Source organism: Oncorhynchus mykiss, chromosome 22 (genome assembly GCF_057628025.1).
Source record: "Oncorhynchus mykiss isolate SJ-2025 chromosome 22, ASM5762802v1, whole genome shotgun sequence".
Taxonomy (NCBI): domain Eukaryota; kingdom Metazoa; phylum Chordata; class Actinopteri; order Salmoniformes; family Salmonidae; genus Oncorhynchus; species Oncorhynchus mykiss.
The window spans coordinates 44,002,921-44,021,310 of NC_143043.1; the positions used below are offsets into that span (position 1 = coordinate 44,002,921).

Here is an 18,390-nt window from a genome sequence, read left to right on the forward strand (position 1 = left end):
AAGTCGCTTGGGGTATGTCTCTATCAGTTTTGCACATCGAGAGACTGACATTTTTTCCCATTCCTCCTTGCAAAACAGCTCGAGCTCAGTGAGGTTGGATGGAGAGCATTTGTGAACAGCAGTTTTCAGTTCTTTCCACAGATTCTCGATTGGATTCAGGTCTGGACTTTGACTTGGCCATTCTAACACCACCTGGATATGTTTATTTTTGAACCATTCCATTGTAGATTTTGCTTCATGTTTTGGATCATTGTCTTGTTGGAAGACAAATCTCCATCCCAGTCTCAGGTCTTTTGCAGACTCCATCAGGTTTTCTTCCAGAATGGTCCTGTATTTGGCTCCATCCATCTTCCCATCAATTTTAACCATCTGCTGAAGAAAAGCAGGCCCAAACCATGATGCTGCCACCACCATGTTTGACAGTGGGGATGGTGTGTTCAGCTGTGTTGCTTTTACGCCAAACATAACGTTTTGCATTGTTGCCAAAAAGTTCAATTTTGGTTTCATCTGACCAGAGCACCTTCTTCCACATGTTTGGTGTGTCTCCCAGGTGGCTTGTGGCAAACTTTAAACAACACTTTTTATGGATATCTTTAAGAAATGGCTTTCTTCTTGCCACTCTTCCATAAAGGCCAGATTTGTGCAATATATGACTGATTGTTGTCCTATGGACAGAGTCTCCCACCTCAGCTGTAGATCTCTGCAGTTCATCCAGAGTGATCATGGGCCTCTTGGCTGCATCTCTGATCAGTCTTCTCCTTGTATGAGCTGAAAGTTTAGAGGGACAGCCAGGTCTTGGTAGATTTGCAGTGGTCTGATACTCCTTCCATTTCAATATTATCGCTTGCACAGTGCTCCTTGGGATGTTTAAAGCTTGGGAAATCTTTTTGTATCCAAATCCGGCTTTAAACTTCTTCACAACAGTATCTCGGACCTGCCTGGTGTGTTCCTTGTTCTTCATGATGCTCTCTGCGCTTTTAACGGACCTCTGAGACTATCACAGTGCAGGTGCATTTATACGGAGACTTGATTACACACAGGTGGATTGTATTTATCATCATTAGTCATTTAGGTCAACATTGGATCATTCAGAGATCCTCACTGAACTTCTGGAGAGAGTTTGCTGCACTGAAAGTAAAGGGGCTGAATAATTTTGCACGCCCAATTTTTCAGTTTTTGATTTGTTAAAAAAGTTTGAAATATCCAATAAATGTCGTTCCACTTCATGATTGTGTCCCACTTGTTGTTGATTCTTCACAAAAAAATACAGTTTTATATCTTTATGTTTGAAGCCTGAAATGTGGCAAAAGGTCGCAAAGTTCAAGAGGGCCGAATACTTTCGCAAGGCATTGTATGATCTCTGTAATTGCAAACAAAGGTTTCTGTACCAAATATTAAGTTCTGCTTTTCTGAAGTATCAAATACTTATGTCATGCAATAAAATGCAAATGAATTACTTAAAAATCATACAATGTGATTTTCTGGATTTTTGTATTAGATTCCGTCTCTCACAGTTGAATGACAGACCTCTACATGCTTTGTAAGTAGGAAAACCTGCAAAATCGGCAGTGTATCAAATATATATAAATACAAAAAGGGGCACCTGGACTGAATGTTTTGTTAATGTGAAAAGAAATAGAGCCACAATAGAGTATTGTTGGACAGACTATATTTAGTTGAATTTTAATTTTAAGGAAAAACATTTGGGGAAAGAAATGTGTGTTATTGAAAATTGCATGTTTTGCAGGTTGAGTAAACAAATGTGATGTGACGTGTAATAACATAGAAAAGTAGTTTTCTTTTAAAGGAAAGAAGATGTTGTGTTAATAAGATTTAGACTACGTTACCCAACAGGCTATGCGGGCTATGCGAATGGTTAAAGAACGCTTTGCATGGCTAAACATGGAGTTTTCTAGCTGAAGTATATGTTCATTAAAATTATTTGCCAGCATGACATTGGCAATTAGCTTATTTCATTATTTGCCAGCCTGACATTGGCAATTAGCCTATTTCATTATTTGCCAGCCTGACATTGGCAATTAGCTTATTTCATTATTTGCTAGCCTGACATTGGCAATTAGCATACCAAGGAAATGTCTGTAGAGCGCCGAGGCACAGATATGGGGAAGGGTACCAATAAATATCTGCAGCATTGAAGGTCCCCAAGAACACAGTGGCCTCCATTCTTAAATGGAAGAAGTTTGGAACCACCAAAACTCTTTGTAGTGTTTGCCGCCAGGCCCAACTGAGCAATCGGGGGAGCAGGGCCTTTCAACAACGTTGAAGATGGCTTATGATAGAGAAATTAACATTTACTTCTCCGGCAACAGATTTGGTGTACATTTCTGCAGTCAGCATGCCAATTGCACGCTCCCTCAACTTGAGACATCTGGCATTGTGTTGTGTGACACATGCACATTTTAGTGGCCTTTTATTGTCCCCAGCACAAGGTGCACTTGTGTAATGATCATGCTGTTTAATCAGCTTCTTGATATGCCACACGTGGCAGTTGGACGGATTATCTTAGCAAAGGCGAAATGCTCACTAACAGGGATGTAAACAAATTTGTGCACAACATTTTAGATAAGCTTATGGAACATTTCTGGGATCTTTTATTTCAGCTCATGAAACATGGGACCAACACTATATGTTGCGTTTATTTTTGTTTTGTTTTATATTTTTGTTATTTATATATATATATATGTGTATATATATATGTATGTGTATATATATATGTATGTGTATATATATATGTATGTATATATATATATTTGTTTGTGTGTACAAAACATTAAGGACACCTGCTCTTTCCATGACAGACTGACCAGGTGAAAGCTATGATCCCTTATTTGATGTCAAGGTTTGTGTCAAGACTGCAAATAAGACTCACATCAAAAATAAGTTACAAAGACAAATAGAAAGAAATGTGTATATTTGGCATTTAAGCATGAATACATTACCAAACACTGTCAACCAAGAGTCAGGTTAAACCAATTCACCTTGGTGGTGGGCAGACTGGTTTTATATTATTATTAACCATTTCACACAAACCAGAAAAAAAGGTAACAATATGTCTGTGAAACTATACATTCACAGTATTATGAATGAATTGTGGTTTATTTGGTAGCACTTCATAGTGTGACTAATTTGACTAATTGCATGAATACTGTACAAAGTTAAAGGTGCGCTATATGATAGATTCCCCGCTTCCCCTAGCTAGGGCCTCTAGTGGGGAGACCTGAGGTCAACCTACCCCTGCCCTACCTCCTACTTCTGAGTGGGAGATCTTCCCATGCAGTAGCTTGCCTAGCTCAAACTAGAATCAGGGCGCCCACTCCGACAAGGTTAATTGACGGTCAGTCCCACACGGTGACATATCATTGGTTAATTGACGGTCAGTCCCACACGGTGACATATCATTGGCGTGACGTGAAAATGAGAGGTAGAAAACCTGTCGCGGCTGCCCATGTCGCCGATACCTAAATCCTCCACTGGATCAAGAATTATCCTCCACCCAAAGGACATTCAACCAACTTGACAACTGTGGGAAGAATTAGAGTCAACATGGGCCAGCGTCCCTGTGGAACGCTTTCAACACCTTGTAGAGTCCATGCCCCAACGAACTGGGGCTGTTCTGAGGGCAAAAGTGGGTGCAACTCCATATTAGGAAGTTGTTCCTAATTTTTGTACGCTGTATTTTTATCCGTCCGATGTTGCTACAGCACTGTGGTCTTTTTAGAGTGGAACGTTGTGCGACATTGCAACACAAGCATTAAGGGTGGGGTGCCGTTGTTGATTTGGCAATGTGATCATAAACTTATAGAAAACACCCTGGCGAGTGTATATCATAAGTCTATCCTCGCCTGGGTGTTTTCTATAAGTTAATGATCACATTGCCAAATCAACATAATGCTCGTGTTGAAATGTTGCACAACATTTTACTTTAAAAATAAGCCCTCCGTGCTGTAGCAACATCGACCTGATCAAAACATTGAACGCGTCTGTCATTCATTGTAGGCATACGTTCTTTGAGGCAGACGAAGCTCCCTATACTTCGTTTAACGAAGACATGCTCGGTGCGCCAGATCGACTACGGTTTGGAGGTCAGTATGATCATACATTTTCGCACTTGTGCATTAATGAGGCCACCTTCTCAATGAATAGTCTGTTCAAAAAGCTGCAGAGACGACGATTACATACGGTGATAGAGCAGGAACGGCAGAATTGTGATAGCCTAGGTTGGTTGTGTTGAAATGGGTGTGTTTGGGAACCTAAATCAACTGCATTTCCTAATCATTTAACATGAACTGTTAAATGTTTTTATTTTTATTAAAAAGATTCGCGCAGAGCAATTGAGGCCGCCGCGTAGCACAAACAACCCTCTTGGAAAAAAAACAACTACCCGCCCATAAGCACCCTTCCATGAACACCCTCCCATAGCGGTGTGGGATTACTCTATTGGCTGGTTTCGGAAAAGATGGTGGATAAAATGAAGATGGTGAACTAAGGCAGTTTACCATTGACGTTTCAGTCTACTTAACTGGGTGTGTCTCCCACAGACACCAATGTAATAGCAGCTGGATCTGGTCTACGTAATACATTATTTCATTGAGAACAAAAAACAGCGAGTGGGGTGTCTGGTTTAGGTTTTGACATTTTCCCTGATTGGCTCAGGGAGTGTCTGTCTTGTGGGTGAGTTCACTGGTGCTGACAAGGAGGGGATTCGATTAATGGCGTGGGTAAACCGGGTTAGCATTGATTACGAGGATGAACCGGTTTCCCCAGTTAAAGCCGAAGATGAAGTTGGCTGAAAACAAAAATGGCCAAGTTCTATGTAGGCCAGTGTTTTTACATACGAAAGTCTTGCTCTTTATATAAACACATATCGTTTTACCTGCCTCCCCAAGGGAAACTACTTATATTATAATATGTATTTATTAGAAAATACATGTTTTATGTTTCTGAGCGATGTATCATGTTATTTTGTTGACATTGTGGCCCGGTCCAGCTCTATTTGAGCCAGGCACTCCTCCCTTACCGCTTTTGCCCGGTGAGGGGCAATATATCCGTTTTATCCCGGTTCAGTGTAATCAAACTCCCTCCTGGTTGACGCCTCTATTTGTATGAAACCGCGCCTCTCCTCTCGTCAGTTGTAGCCGCAGCCTTCTAGAACCAGTCCGTGCAGAACAAGCCGCTCTACAGCCTAAACTATTACCCACATATTGTGGTTCTGTTAGAAACTAAGGTAGGCACTCATAGTATCTACTGCTTAGGTATATTGGGTTTAAACGCTTTTATTTGGTATGATCATCGCTAAATCCCCGTTGTCTGGCAACAGTGGCTACAATAGCCCAACTAACCATTGTTGGACATAACAAATACCATCGGGGTCTTTAAAATACAGTGGCCTATTTGATACGAACATGTATATTGCAATATCTTTTGTGGAGAGAGATGTAGGTAGGCCTGTTGAGTTTTGTTGTGAAGGAAGATAATGACAACTCTCACACCGGCTGATTGTGCACACATTCAGTAAATTAATATTCGCGATTAACACTAGGTAATTTAGCCCAGACTAACGTTAGATTCTTTAACTTCGTCTAGTCTTTGCCAGTATCCCTAGACTATTAGCCCCTCATCATACGATGGCCAGTCGGTGTTCAATGTATGTAACATTCTGGGGTTAACGTTTCTGGGTGGAACGTTAAAACATTGTTACGAAGTTTTCAGAAGAAGCCATGTATCGACTCAGCTGTAGCACCAGTACTGCCTTGTTGATTGGATGCGTTTTATCTCAAGGTTTCTTGCCTTGATCTTGCCGGTAGCTAATGTAGGCTATCCATGTTCAGTTTCGAGAAATGGGCCATAGGTGCTAAAACTAATTCTGGTTCAGGTGACATTGTTATACTTGTAAAACTAGAGGTTGGAATCTCTTTGAAACTGTCCCTGTTTAGCAAAATGGCATTTAATACAAGAGAAATGCTGACTCACTGGTCTAGTAAGCCAAGTTGTAAATTAATTTGATATGTACTTTAGACCAGGGGGAAATTGCCTTGACTGTATCACTGCTGAAATAACTTCCACATGCAGAAGGCTTGCTTGCCAGCTGCCATTTTCTTGTTACTATTGACTGACTCTCTCCTACTCTGCCTCCCCCAGGTTTCAGGATGTCCCAGAAGATCAAGGCAGGGTCGGTGGTGGAGATGCAGGGGGATGAGATGACCAGAGTCATCTGGGAGCTCATTAAGGAGAAGCTCATCTTCCCCTACCTGGAGATGGACCTGCACAGGTGACTTGTACCTGCTGCTACACCTGGGCTTGTAGTCATTACTGTACACCGTAGCAAAGGGTAACAGGAAACATTTTACAATGAAAATGAGCACTTCTTATTGGACAAGTTCAGGTAGTCCACCCTGTTTTGACTCATTTCCTATACCTTAAATACATAGATAGAACTGGAATGAATAGAGCAAAGTTATATCAGTGTTCTGAATCTACGTGGGTAGGGTTCGCTAGGTAGGTGGGTGGGGTTCGCTAGGTAGGTGGGTGGGGTTCGCTAGGTAGGTGGGTGGGGTTCGCTAGGTGGGTGGGTGGGGTTCGCTAGGTGGGTGGGTGGGGTTCGCTATGTGGGTGGGTGGGGTTCGCTATGTGGGTGGGTGGGGTTCGCTATGTGGGTGGGTGGGGTTCGCTATGTGGGTGGGTGGGGTTCGCTATGTGGGTGGGTGGGGTTCGCTATGTGGGTGGGTGGGGTTCGCTATGTGGGTGGGTGGCGTTCGCTATGTGGGTGGGTGGGGTTCGCTATGTGGGTGGGTGGGGTTTGCTATGTGGGTGGGTGGGGTTTGCTATGTGGGTGGGTGGGGTTTGCTATGTGGGTGGGTGGGGTTTGCTATGTGGGTGGGTGGGGTTTGCTATGTGGGTGGGTGGGGTTTGCTATGTGGGTGGGTGGGGTTTGCTATGTGGGTGGGTGGGGTTTGCTATGTGGGTGGGTGGGGTTTGCTATGTGGGTGGGTGGGGTTTGCTATGTGGGTGGGTGGGGTTTGCTATGTGGGTGGGTGGGGTTTGCTATGTGGGTGGGTGGGGTTTGCTATGTGGGTGGGTGGGGTTTGCTATGTGGGTGGGTGGGGTTTGCTATGTGGGTGGGTGGGGTTTGCTATGTGGGTGGGTGGGGTTTGCTATGTGGGTGGGTGGGGTTTGCTATGTGGGTGGGTGGGGTTTGCTATGTGGGTGGGTGGGGTTTGCTATGTGGGTGGGTGGGGTTTGCTATGTGGGTGGGTGGGGTTCGCTATGTGGGTGGGTGGGGTTCGCTATGTGGGTGGGTGGGGTTCGCTGGGTGGGTGGGTTGCTGGGTTGGTGGGTAGGGTTCGCTATGTGGGAGGGTGGGGTTCGCTATGTGGGTGGGTAGGGTTGGTGGGTAGGCTTCACTACAGGGTTCACTAGGTTGACTTGTAATGCTCAGTTTTTTTTCTTAAGCCGCATGCTCAGGAAACCCCTATAGGTTACAGGAATAACACGTGATGTGGAAAATGCTGATTGTAGCTGTGCTCTGCACTACACTAACCATAGACACTAGCAAATATCACCAAGGACAGGTTTGTTAGTTGTCACTGCACGTTATTGAGCAACATGTTCTTTATTGTACTCTCTTGCTATCCTGTATTAGATGTCTGTTCAGAACATGTGGCATGTTTCAAGTGTTGGGTAAAAGGTAGTGTGATGGCCAGATCAAAGGGACTTGTATAATCATTTACCATTTTTGAAAAGACCAATGCATTTTGAAATTGTGAGGTTTGTTCCTAGATGTAGCTGTTTTAAAGAGCAGTGTATTACCCAACCCCCCCCCCCCCCCCCCCCAGACAATCTGATCACATGACGTCAGCAGACTAGTGGAGCTGGATGTGGCGTGATTGATCCAGAACCAATCCTTTCCAAGATCTACAACTCTGGTCTGTCAAATCTGAACTGTTCAAGTCCTCTGCTCTAGTCCAGTCCTCTGCTCTAGTCCAGTCCTCTGCTCTAGTCCAGTCCTCTTTGCACTAGACCTTCAGACTGTGGACTGATATTAAACACACACACGACATTGGCTGCTGTGCTGTGATTATTACAATTGTACATGAGCTTTTCAGTGTCTTAATACTCTGTGCTTGTGGTGTGCTATTGTACGGGAGGGTTAGGGGGAAGGTGTTGTGGGAAATTATTGGTTGGTAAAATAAGCTGATGTCTATGCGCCGGGAGTTTCTCCTGGGCTTTCTGCTAACGAAGGTCAAGTTTGACGCGTTCGTCCACCAGACTCTACGTGCATTTGGGCAGAAGTGTTTTGGAAAGAGATTACCCATGACCTGACCTGTGGTCATGCTCATTACCCATGACCTGCCCTGTGGTCATGCTTGTTACCCATGTCCTGGGCAGATTTTATTTATTTTAAATTTTATCTCCAGTAATTGTATCAAATTATTGCCATCTGAAGTTGGTCAAGTGAGAAGGATAGCTGAAGTTTGTATTTTTTTAAATTCTTGCAGGTTTGTTTTATTCCTGCTGTCCCAGTTTCTGTGTCTGTAAGGCACACTCATTGGTTTCACAAATCTTAGGAATGCATTCGGTCTGCATGGGGATGTGGGGTGTGTGGACTCGTCTTGGTCAACCACAGTGCGCACACAGCCCTCAGGCAATTTATCGCCATCTCGCACCATTACACAACGCCTGTAGTGCTGTATCACAGTATCAGATGTGCTGATTTCCCAATGCCATTGAGATGCACATCTAACCTGCGGTTGTCTGTGGAGTAGCACATTGTTGTAGTACTAGGCTAAGGGGGAGGGAGAAACTGGGTGAAAGGTTGTTGAACAAAACCCAGTTTACACAAGGAAAGGCTTACAAGGAAATGAGGTATTTATGCTTAGTCTTTTTGGATGTACGGGTGCAGTGCACACTTTATGTGTGGGGTGATTTCAATTTAGTGTTAAATCAATAAACAAATAAATAGTTCCTCCTTGCATTGTTGGGGCGGCGGGGTAGCCTAGTGGTTAGAGCGTTGGACTAGTAACCGGAAGGTTCTGCCCCTGAACAGGCAGTTAACCCACTGTTCCTAGGCCGTCATTGAAAATAAGAATTTGTTCTTAACTGACTTGCCTAGTTAAATAAAGGTAAAAAATAAAATAAAAAATGTGTTGTAGTTTGTGAGCAGACAACCCGGTCTCTAACTGTGTGTAGAAATGGGAAGTTGGTTATGTAATAGTTCATTGCCTCCAGGAGTAGCACGCCAGTCATCACTAGCTGCCATAAACCCCGCCTATTATTACAATTTCTCTCAAAATAACATTTTAAACAACCTTAACCACACTGCTAACCTTAAATTTAAGACCAAAAATACACCTTTTTTTTTACCGATCTAGCCAATTGACTTTTTGCTTGCGGTAACTAGTGGAAATCCAGAGCACCCCATCGCCTGCTAAAATGTGTTGGGTCTTTCAGAGGAGTAATTCATTAGTTCAGTCACGTAGCAGCAGCCTGTGAAGACTGGCCTCTTTGTTCACATGTTAGCATCTTGTATACTGTTTCTGGTTCAGCCTCTCACCAAGCTTACTCTATAGTGATGACACCATGTGATTTACATAATTTCACACTGATTTGAATGTTGCTCTGTTCTCATTCTACTTTTTGCAATTGTTTAATTCCTGCTGCATTTGAAACAGGAAGGTTTTGTTTACTGGGTCCTGTTTTGATTGGTACAGTGTGGCTCTGTTAGACCTGAGAGTAGGGAACTCCCTGATGAGGTGGTTCAGAGGTAGGCTTTGCATTGGGAATCCCCACTGACTTAATTATAAAAGGCTAAATGACATCAAACAAAAACACACAGTAAATGTATTAAACTTTATTCTGATAGAAACATTAACTTTTTAATTGGTTTTACAGACCCACATACTCTTCATAGCATTTGTCCTCCCATGAACCCTAAAGGTAACAATTATCCTCCTCCCTGCTGCTCTTCTGCCCTTCCCTCAGCTACGACCTGGGCATGGAGAACCGTGATGCCACGGACGACAAGGTGACGGTTGAGGCGGCGGAGGCGACGCGGCGCTACAACGTGGGCATTAAGTGTGCCACCATCACGCCGGATGAAAACCGGGTGGAGGAGTTCAAGCTAAAGCAGATGTGGCGCTCGCCCAACGGGACCATCCGTAACATCCTGGGAGGCACCGTGTTCAGGGAGGCCATCATCTGTAAGAACATCCCCCGCCTGGTGCCCGGCTGGGTCAAACCCATCATCATCGGCAGGCATGCCCACGGAGACCAGGTAACCTTTTACCACCCCTTCAGCAGTAGAACCCTTACTAACCATTCATTAAAATTAGAGGTTGACCGATTAATCGGAAGGGCCAATTTCAAGTTTTCATAACAATCGGAAATCGGTATATTTGGACGCCCATTTTTTTTTTTTTATTTTTATTTTTTTTTTACAACTTTATTTAACTAGGCAAGTCAGTCAAGAACACATTCTTATTTTCAATGTCTAGGAACAGTGGGTTAGCTGCCTTGATTTTCACCTTGTCAGCTCAGGGATTCAATCTTGCAACCTTACGGTTGACTAGTCCAACGCTCTAACCACCTGCCTCATGAGGATCCCACCTGTTACGCAAATGCAGTAAGAAGCTAAGATTAGTTACTAGCTAAACTTATCTTAGAAAAAACAATCAATTAATCATAATCACTAGTTAACTACACATAGTTGATGATATTACTAGTTTATCTTGCGTTCATTGCATGCAGAGTCAGGGTATATGCAACCGTTTGGACCGCTTGGCTCATTGCGAACTAATTTGCCAGAATTGTACATAATTATGACAACATTTGAAGGTTGTACAATGTAACAGGAATATTTAGACTTATGGATGCCACCCGTTAGATAAAATACGGTTCCGTATTTCACTGAAAGAATAAACTATTTATTTTCGAGATAGTTTCCGGATTCGACCATATTAATGACCTAAGGCTCGTATTTCTGTGTTATTATATTATAATTAAGTCTATTATTTGATAGAGCAGTCTGACTGAGCGATGGTAGGCAGCAGCAGGCTTGTAAGCATTCATTCAAACAGCACTTTTGTGCGTTTTGCCAGCAGCTCTTCGTTGTGCTTCAAGCATTGAGCTGTTTATGACTTCAAGCCTATCAACTCCCGAGATTAGGCTGGTGTAACCGATGTGAAATGGCTGGCTAGTTAGCGCACGCTAATAGCGTTTCAAACGTCACTCGCTCTGAGACTGGGAGTAGTTGTTCCCCTTGCAAGGGCCGCAGATTTTGTGGAGCGATGGGTAACGCTGCTTCGAGGGTGCTGTTGATTTTTCGATGTGTTCCTGGTTCGAGCCCAGGTTGCGGCGAGGAGAGGGACGGAAGCTATACTGTTACACTGGCAATACTAAAGTGCTTATAGGAACATCCAATCGTCAAAGGTATATGAAATACAAATGGTATAGAAAGAAATGGTCCTATAATTCCTTTAACTACAACCTAAAACTTCTTACCTGGGAATATTGATGACTCATGTTAAAAGGAACCACCAGCTTTCATGTTCTCATGTTCTGAGCAGGGACTTAAACGTTAGCTTTCTTACATGGCACATACTGCACTTTTACTTTATTCTCCAACACTTTGTTTTTACATTATTTAAACCAAATTGAACATGTTTCATAATTTTATTTGATGCTAAATTGATTTTATTGATGTATTATATTAAGTTAAAATAAGTGTTCATTCAGTATTGTTGTAATTGTCATTATTATAAATAAATAAATAAAAATCGGCATTGGCTTTTTTTGGTCCTCCAATAATCGGTATCGGCGTTGAAAAATCATAATCGGTCGACCTCTAATAAAAATGTCTAGCCCCCCCACCCCTAATGATTGGCTCTCTAGGTTTCTCTAGGCCCTTCCTCCCTCACTTCCTTGAATCTGATTTACCCCGAGAGACAGAGGATAGATGCTATGCCCTAAGTAAATTAAGCTATGTGTTAGTGGTACCCCGTCTGTTTGCACGTTTTTAATTAAGGGAGAGATTGTACAGTCTCCAGGTGATCACATGTTAACTTCATGCCGACTAGAGGTGTGGTGGTCAGGCCTGCTCACAGAGAGACAAATAGACTGGTTTTGTCACTGAACGCTCAGTCACTGATTTAAAATGGCTTTGTTGCCCTTTAGACCATGACGTCGCCACACTGGCTCCACGTCTCAAAGTGGAACGTCATTCATACTGTACTGCAGCTAGAGAACAATGTAACCTCTACGCTTCAACTCCATTGACAAATGAGGTGGGAACTTGACCTTTTGGTTGGTTACTGTATTTGACAATCACGTCACGGTATGGCCTGGATTTTTTTATATTGTAATAGTGCTATTTCGGATTGGTCTTTCGGTTGCATCCACACTACTGATTGGTTGAAGACAACCATAACAATGTTTCATTTTGGCCAGACACATCTGTTTTTCAGCTCTCAAACAGCAATGTAACCTGTCATCTATTCTGAGATTACAGGTTACTGTCATCTACCCAGTGAACAGTAGTCCAGTGCCTGGTTGCCCCAGACAGGGATTGCACTTCTATTTTCCTCCACTAGATGGAGCCCTTGTCTGTTTCATCTATGACCTCTCCACTCTCTCTCTCTCCCCTTTGCAGTACAAGGCCACAGACTTTGTGGTACCTGGACCTGGGAGACTGGAGATGAAATTCACACCCAAGATTGGGGAGCCAATGAACTTTGTCGTCCATGACTTTGAAGGTAAAACCACAAGATTTACTTGTCAATGAAAATCAATCTTAAAATGTAACCTTTGCTTGTAAGGGAAAATAATGTCCAGAATAGGTTTTGTCCGTTATATAATATTGTGTTAGCCTATGGTGCCAGCCTGTGTATGTCAATATGACAATCTTTACATATGTTTGCTGTGTAAATATTACAATGAGAATGGCAGTATCTGATTTAACTCTGAATGATAAATCAGCTGTGTACCTCCCTCTACTGCACATACTGTAGACAAACACAGCATTTTGATTAACTAGAGGGTGTGATTAAGGTTGGCTCCATTGCTCTGTTTGCAAAATGGGGGAGGTGGCTGTCTTAGTGTATTCATGTGAGTGTACAGTATCTTCATGAGAATGATGTGTCTTGGTCCTCCAGGTTCAGGTGGTGTGGCTCTGGGGATGTACAACACAGACAGCTCCATCAGGGACTTTGCCCACAGCTCCTTCCAGATGGGGCTGCAAAAAGCCTGGCCTCTGTACCTCAGCACCAAGAACACCATCCTCAAGAAGTACGACGGGCGCTTCAAAGATATCTTCCAGGAGATCTATGAAAAGTATGTCTGCCTGGCCTCAGACATATAATTGTCGAGTAAATCTTTATTTTCCCTATTGACAATATATTTTTTCAGCATGTAGATGATACACACGAGTCACATACAATGTATGGTTGACGATAAAGGGTAATTGGCCGACAAGCCCCGCCCCCCCCACCTACTATGCATATTTTTTTTTATAAAGGACAGTACGAGGTTTAGGTGTGTAAACCCTGTTCTCAGACCTGTTCCCGTGTGTCCCAGGCAGTACCGCTCTAAGTTTGAGCAGAAGGGGATCTGGTATGAGCATCGTCTGATTGATGACATGGTGGCTCAGGCCATGAAGTCTGATGGAGGATTCATCTGGGCCTGCAAGAACTACGACGGGGACGTCCAGTCTGACTCTGTAGCCCAAGGTAAGACCAGCTAGTCCAGTCTAGTGTACTCTGATGTAGGCTCAGCTAGTCCAGTCTGACTCTGTAGCCCAAGGTAAGACCAGCTAGTCCAGTCTGACTCTGTAGCCCAAGGTAAGACCAGCTAGTCCAGTCTAGTCTACTCTGATGTAGGCTCAGCTAGTCCAGTCTGACTCTGTAGCCCAAGGTAAGACCAGCTAGTCCAGTCTAGTGTACTCTGATGTAGTCCAGATGCCAGTCCATTTTTTGAATTTGTGTATTTTAAGGAATATTTTAAGACTATCTCAATAGAATGCCTTTTAGTTCCAGAACACAGGAGAATGCTAATATTTTGTCTTGGCACTACTGTCCCTGAGCGCTTATATCCAGTTGGCTGTTAAGTACTTTGTGACAGATGTATTTAATATGTGTGTACCCCAGGTTATGGGTCCCTTGGTATGATGACCAGTGTGCTCATCTGTCCTGACGGTCGTACGGTGGAGTCGGAGGCGGCCCACGGCACGGTAACGCGCCACTACAGACAGCACCAGCAGGGCAAGGAGACATCCACCAACCCCATCGGTAAATTAGACACGGATACAATGTATGTTCTATTTCATTCGGTGTCCGACTGATAACGCCTGCTCTAAAAACCATTCAGCTCATTCCCCTTCTGGATGTAGATCTGCATGTAGCAGGGGTGTATTCATTACTGATTATGTTGCAAAATGTTTCTTACACCAAACTGGGAGGGACCTACCTGAATTTGTCCAATAGAAACTGTGTTTTCTATTGATTACAGCACAGAGAAACACAGGCAACACGAGGACCTAGGAAAAGAGCTCAACGTTTTGACATGTCCCTAACGTGGTGTGTGTGTGTGCGCAGCGTCCATCTTTGCTTGGTCGCGGGGGCTGCTGCACCGGGCGAAGCTGGATGACAACGCAGAGCTGCGTGTGTTTGCTGAGGCCCTGGAGGTCGTCTGCGTGGAGACCATCGAGGCTGGCTTCATGACCAAGGATCTGGCTATCTGTATCAAAGGCATGGCAGAGTGAGTAGCATGCATACATACGCACAGTAAACCTGACTCTGAAACTAGACTGACTCCAACGGTCTTTTTCTTTCCTTCATCTTCTCCCTTAGTACCAAACGCTCAGACTACCTGAACACCTTTGAGTTCCTGGATAAACTGTCAGAGAACCTGAAGACCAAGATGTCCAACCAACCCAAACTGTGATCACCTCATCTCCCAACTTTAAACGCACACACTATTGACAGCAGGGACTATGGGCCCCGGCCAACACTGAACCAATGAAGGGGGACTGTCTGCCCAGAACGCAACCAGAGCTTCTAGAAGACCTAGGACCCTTGAGACTTAATCATTCCCTCCACAAGCAGTCTGTCTGCTTCAAGGAGGTGTCTTGTCCGGGGGGGGGGGGGGGGGGAATGTCCTCCCAAAGCTAATGAATCATTCCTATCTAAACTACTTGCCATTGCTGTCCCACTCTCCCCATGCTTGCTGTTGCTTGGCAATATGAATATTAATGTGGACTCATTAAACTCAACATGCCTTTTATTTCATTGCTGTTAAGGACTGTTTCAATGTTACCCAACAATACAGACCAACTCCTTCTGCATCATAAAAGCTGTTGACCCCCTACAACTAATGCCATCTGCTCTGCCTCTTGACCACGCCCCCAATTCACCTGATGAACTAGCTGCCCAAGTCAACACTGCAACACTGTCTCCCCCAATTCTCCCCCCCCCCTCCAAACTAAACCGTGTCCTTCTCCCCCTGGTTGACCCCTGAGGTCCATGCCCTGCTTGCTTCAATAAGAACTCCTGAACTCTGTTCTCCACTGTCAGAAAACTACTTCAGCCTCGTGACGACACCTTCTCTACTCCCTCCACTGAAATCTGCAACTCCTTCCGTCAGCTATTTTCAAGGAAAAGCTCACAAATACACTTCACACAACTTACTCATCACAGCTCTGTTCTCATTAAAGCCTGCCTGCTCTCTGTCCATCCCTGGATCTTCTCCCTACTGTTCTCATTAAAGCCTGCCTGCCCTCTGTCCATATATCACACACCATCAACCTCTCCCTTGCCCACGGATCTCACCCCTACAGAACAGCTGCAGGCACCCCTCCCCCAATCTTAAAAATGCCAGGAACGGACACCATCTTTCTGCACAATTTCCAACCTTCCTTTCCAAGACTCTGGAACAGACTGTTGCCTCCCAATTCAAACCCACCTGCTAGTCAACAACTAATTCAAGCCCCTCCAGTCTGGTTTCCACCACAGTACTGAAACTGCACTCAAAGTTGTGAATGACCTCACCTCTGCTGATGCTGGTGCCCTTAACATCCTGATTCTCCTTGACCAGAGTGCCGCTTTTAGCACTGAGTCATCAGATTGAGGGTACAACACTTTCCTGGCTACAATCATACCTCATAAACCGGACCCACTACATCTCCCTCAATGGCCATACCTCAGACGCCACTGCAGTCACACAGGGTGTCCCCCAAGGTACTGTGCTGGGCCCCTTACGCTTCATCTTCCTTGATCTGGGTGTCACCTGACCACCTCGGCACCAAATCCCTATTCGACCCACATTGAATTTCCTTTTTTGGCAATAAAAACATGGCTGCAACAACACTTCCTCAAGCTAAGCATTTATAAAACGGAACTCTTACTCATAGACACCAAATCCATCTTCACCAAAGCTGGTAATCTTGCGATTGACACCACTGTCTCCCCACACACACACAACCTTGGCTTCACCCTCTCCTTTGACCATCACATAAGACAGACAGACTGGCAAATTGTCATTCTTCCACCTCCGCAACATTGCCAAAGCCAGGTCCACCTGTCCTGCCGTTGAAACACGCATTCCATCTCCTCCTGTCTTGACTACTGTAACTCACTACTCTCTAGCGTCAACTCAAGTTCCCTCCATAAGCCCGACCCCCCCCCCCCCCCCCCCCTCACCCACACTAAGTACTGGTAGCACCTCTCCTCTGTGAACTTCATTAGCTCCCTGTCTCTCAACGCATTGATTACAAGCTCTTCTTTCTGACCTAAAAAGCCCTTCACCACCTTGCCCCCCCCCCCCCCACCTCTGACATTCTTGTCCCCTACCAACCCACATGCCCCTTACCCTAAACCAGGTTCGTATCCTAACCCTCCCCATACACTGATACATCTCTCTTATTTCAGCCCACCCGCTCTCTTTATTCATGCTTTTGTAAACTTTCTTTTTTTAATTTTTATTTTTACAATTGTTTAAAGACTTTGGTCCTTGAAAAGTGCTATATTAATCCCATGTTGTTTTACTATATGTAGGGTTCAGATGTAGGGTGAGTTTATTTGTATTTTTACAGGGACAGTGCACATTAATCAACGTTTCAGTAAAAGTGCTGGTTTTAGCCAGCCGACTAATTTTCAACCCCAGTTCCTGGGCAGGTTGTTGATGTGAGGCCCTCTTCTCCATTGATGACTTACCAAAAGATATGGCTAGACCATAGTGGTAACACTCAGCCAATCTAAGTGGCCTGAATCCTAATTTGAGATCACAAACATAACTTGTGATTTTTTTTTTTTAAGCAATCGCCTAGTGAAATATGTGTTTATAATTCTGCCAAGTATGACTGTTTTTAATGAATGATGGACACAGAAATAACCAGTGTTCCCTACGCTAATTGAACTATGTTGTTTTTTTTTGTGTGTGTGTTGTCGGTCAGTGAGCAGTGATCGCCAGTCCTGCCTGAGGGTGATCTTACCCTTCTGTTGCCTTGTCTTATGTAACGTGACTTCAGTCTGTCACAGCATTTTTTATATATATATATATATTATGCCATGACAACTACTGTAGCCTGTTTAGATTTTGACCGTCTTGGCTTGGTGTCATTGATTCACAAAGCTATACTAGCATCACTCACTCCCTGTTTGTGGTTATGGAAGAGGTCGTAAGATATTAAAAACACACTTAACACCTTACCCCCCCCATACAGAAATGAGTGTCCAAGTACCTTCCTCTGCCAGTAAGCACACACAACCAGGGGATGCAGGTTTGTACTCGACAGTGTGGTCAGAATATCAACTCAATAAATGTGTTTTGGAGAAAATGGTCTAGTGCTTTGAGTATTTATTTTCTATTACCCCATAAATGTTATGTTGTAAAACTGTTTATCTAGTGCCACGGTCTTACAAAAAACACTTTGGAAGATTTTAGTGTCTTACAGTTTTCCACCAGATGGTGCCATTGTAATCTGAGTGACATTTTTTTATTATTTTACCTTTATTTAACCAGGCAAGTCAGTTAAGAACAAATTCTTATTTACAATGACGGCCTAGGAACAGTGGGTTAACTGCCTGTTCAGGGGCAGAACGACAGATTTGTACCTTGTTACCTTCCGGTTACTAGCCCAATGCTCTAACCACTAGGCTACCCTGCCGCCCCACATTGTTCATCAGGTGTAATACATTTTATCTGCATGAAATGGAAGAAGCTATGACAAATGACTGTATCCAACATATTATCAGTTGCAGCACAACATCCCTCAAATCCTTCTAAAGCACTGACTATGGTATGTCCACGTGGAGTATAGGCCTACTGCGATGCACCTTCCACATGTACACAGTCAGGTGCACCCTTGGCATGATTAGCTTTTCT

The 18,390-nt window shown here is 43.9% G+C and overlaps 1 protein-coding gene across 2 annotated transcripts; it reads left to right on the forward strand.

The window, feature by feature from the left end:
• The first annotated feature begins 3,400 nt into the window (after nucleotides 1-3,400).
• On the forward strand, nucleotides 3,401-17,842 carry LOC110501851 (isocitrate dehydrogenase (NADP(+)) 1). 2 transcript variants are annotated; one of them, XM_036959281.2, is made up of 9 exons: nucleotides 3,401-4,103; nucleotides 6,160-6,289; nucleotides 10,000-10,291; nucleotides 12,665-12,767; nucleotides 13,167-13,344; nucleotides 13,588-13,739; nucleotides 14,157-14,297; nucleotides 14,604-14,766; nucleotides 14,859-17,842. In XM_036959281.2, exons 1-9 carry the CDS (start codon nucleotides 4,070-4,072, stop codon nucleotides 14,950-14,952), a joined length of 1,287 nt encoding a protein of 428 aa, XP_036815176.1. In that variant the 5' UTR covers nucleotides 3,401-4,069; the 3' UTR covers nucleotides 14,953-17,842. The 2 variants fall into 2 exon arrangements, with proteins under 2 accessions (XP_036815176.1, XP_036815177.1); XM_036959282.2 differs by lacking the exon at nucleotides 3,401-4,103 and adding an exon at nucleotides 5,112-5,245.
• The last annotated feature ends 548 nt before the right edge of the window (nucleotides 17,843-18,390 follow it).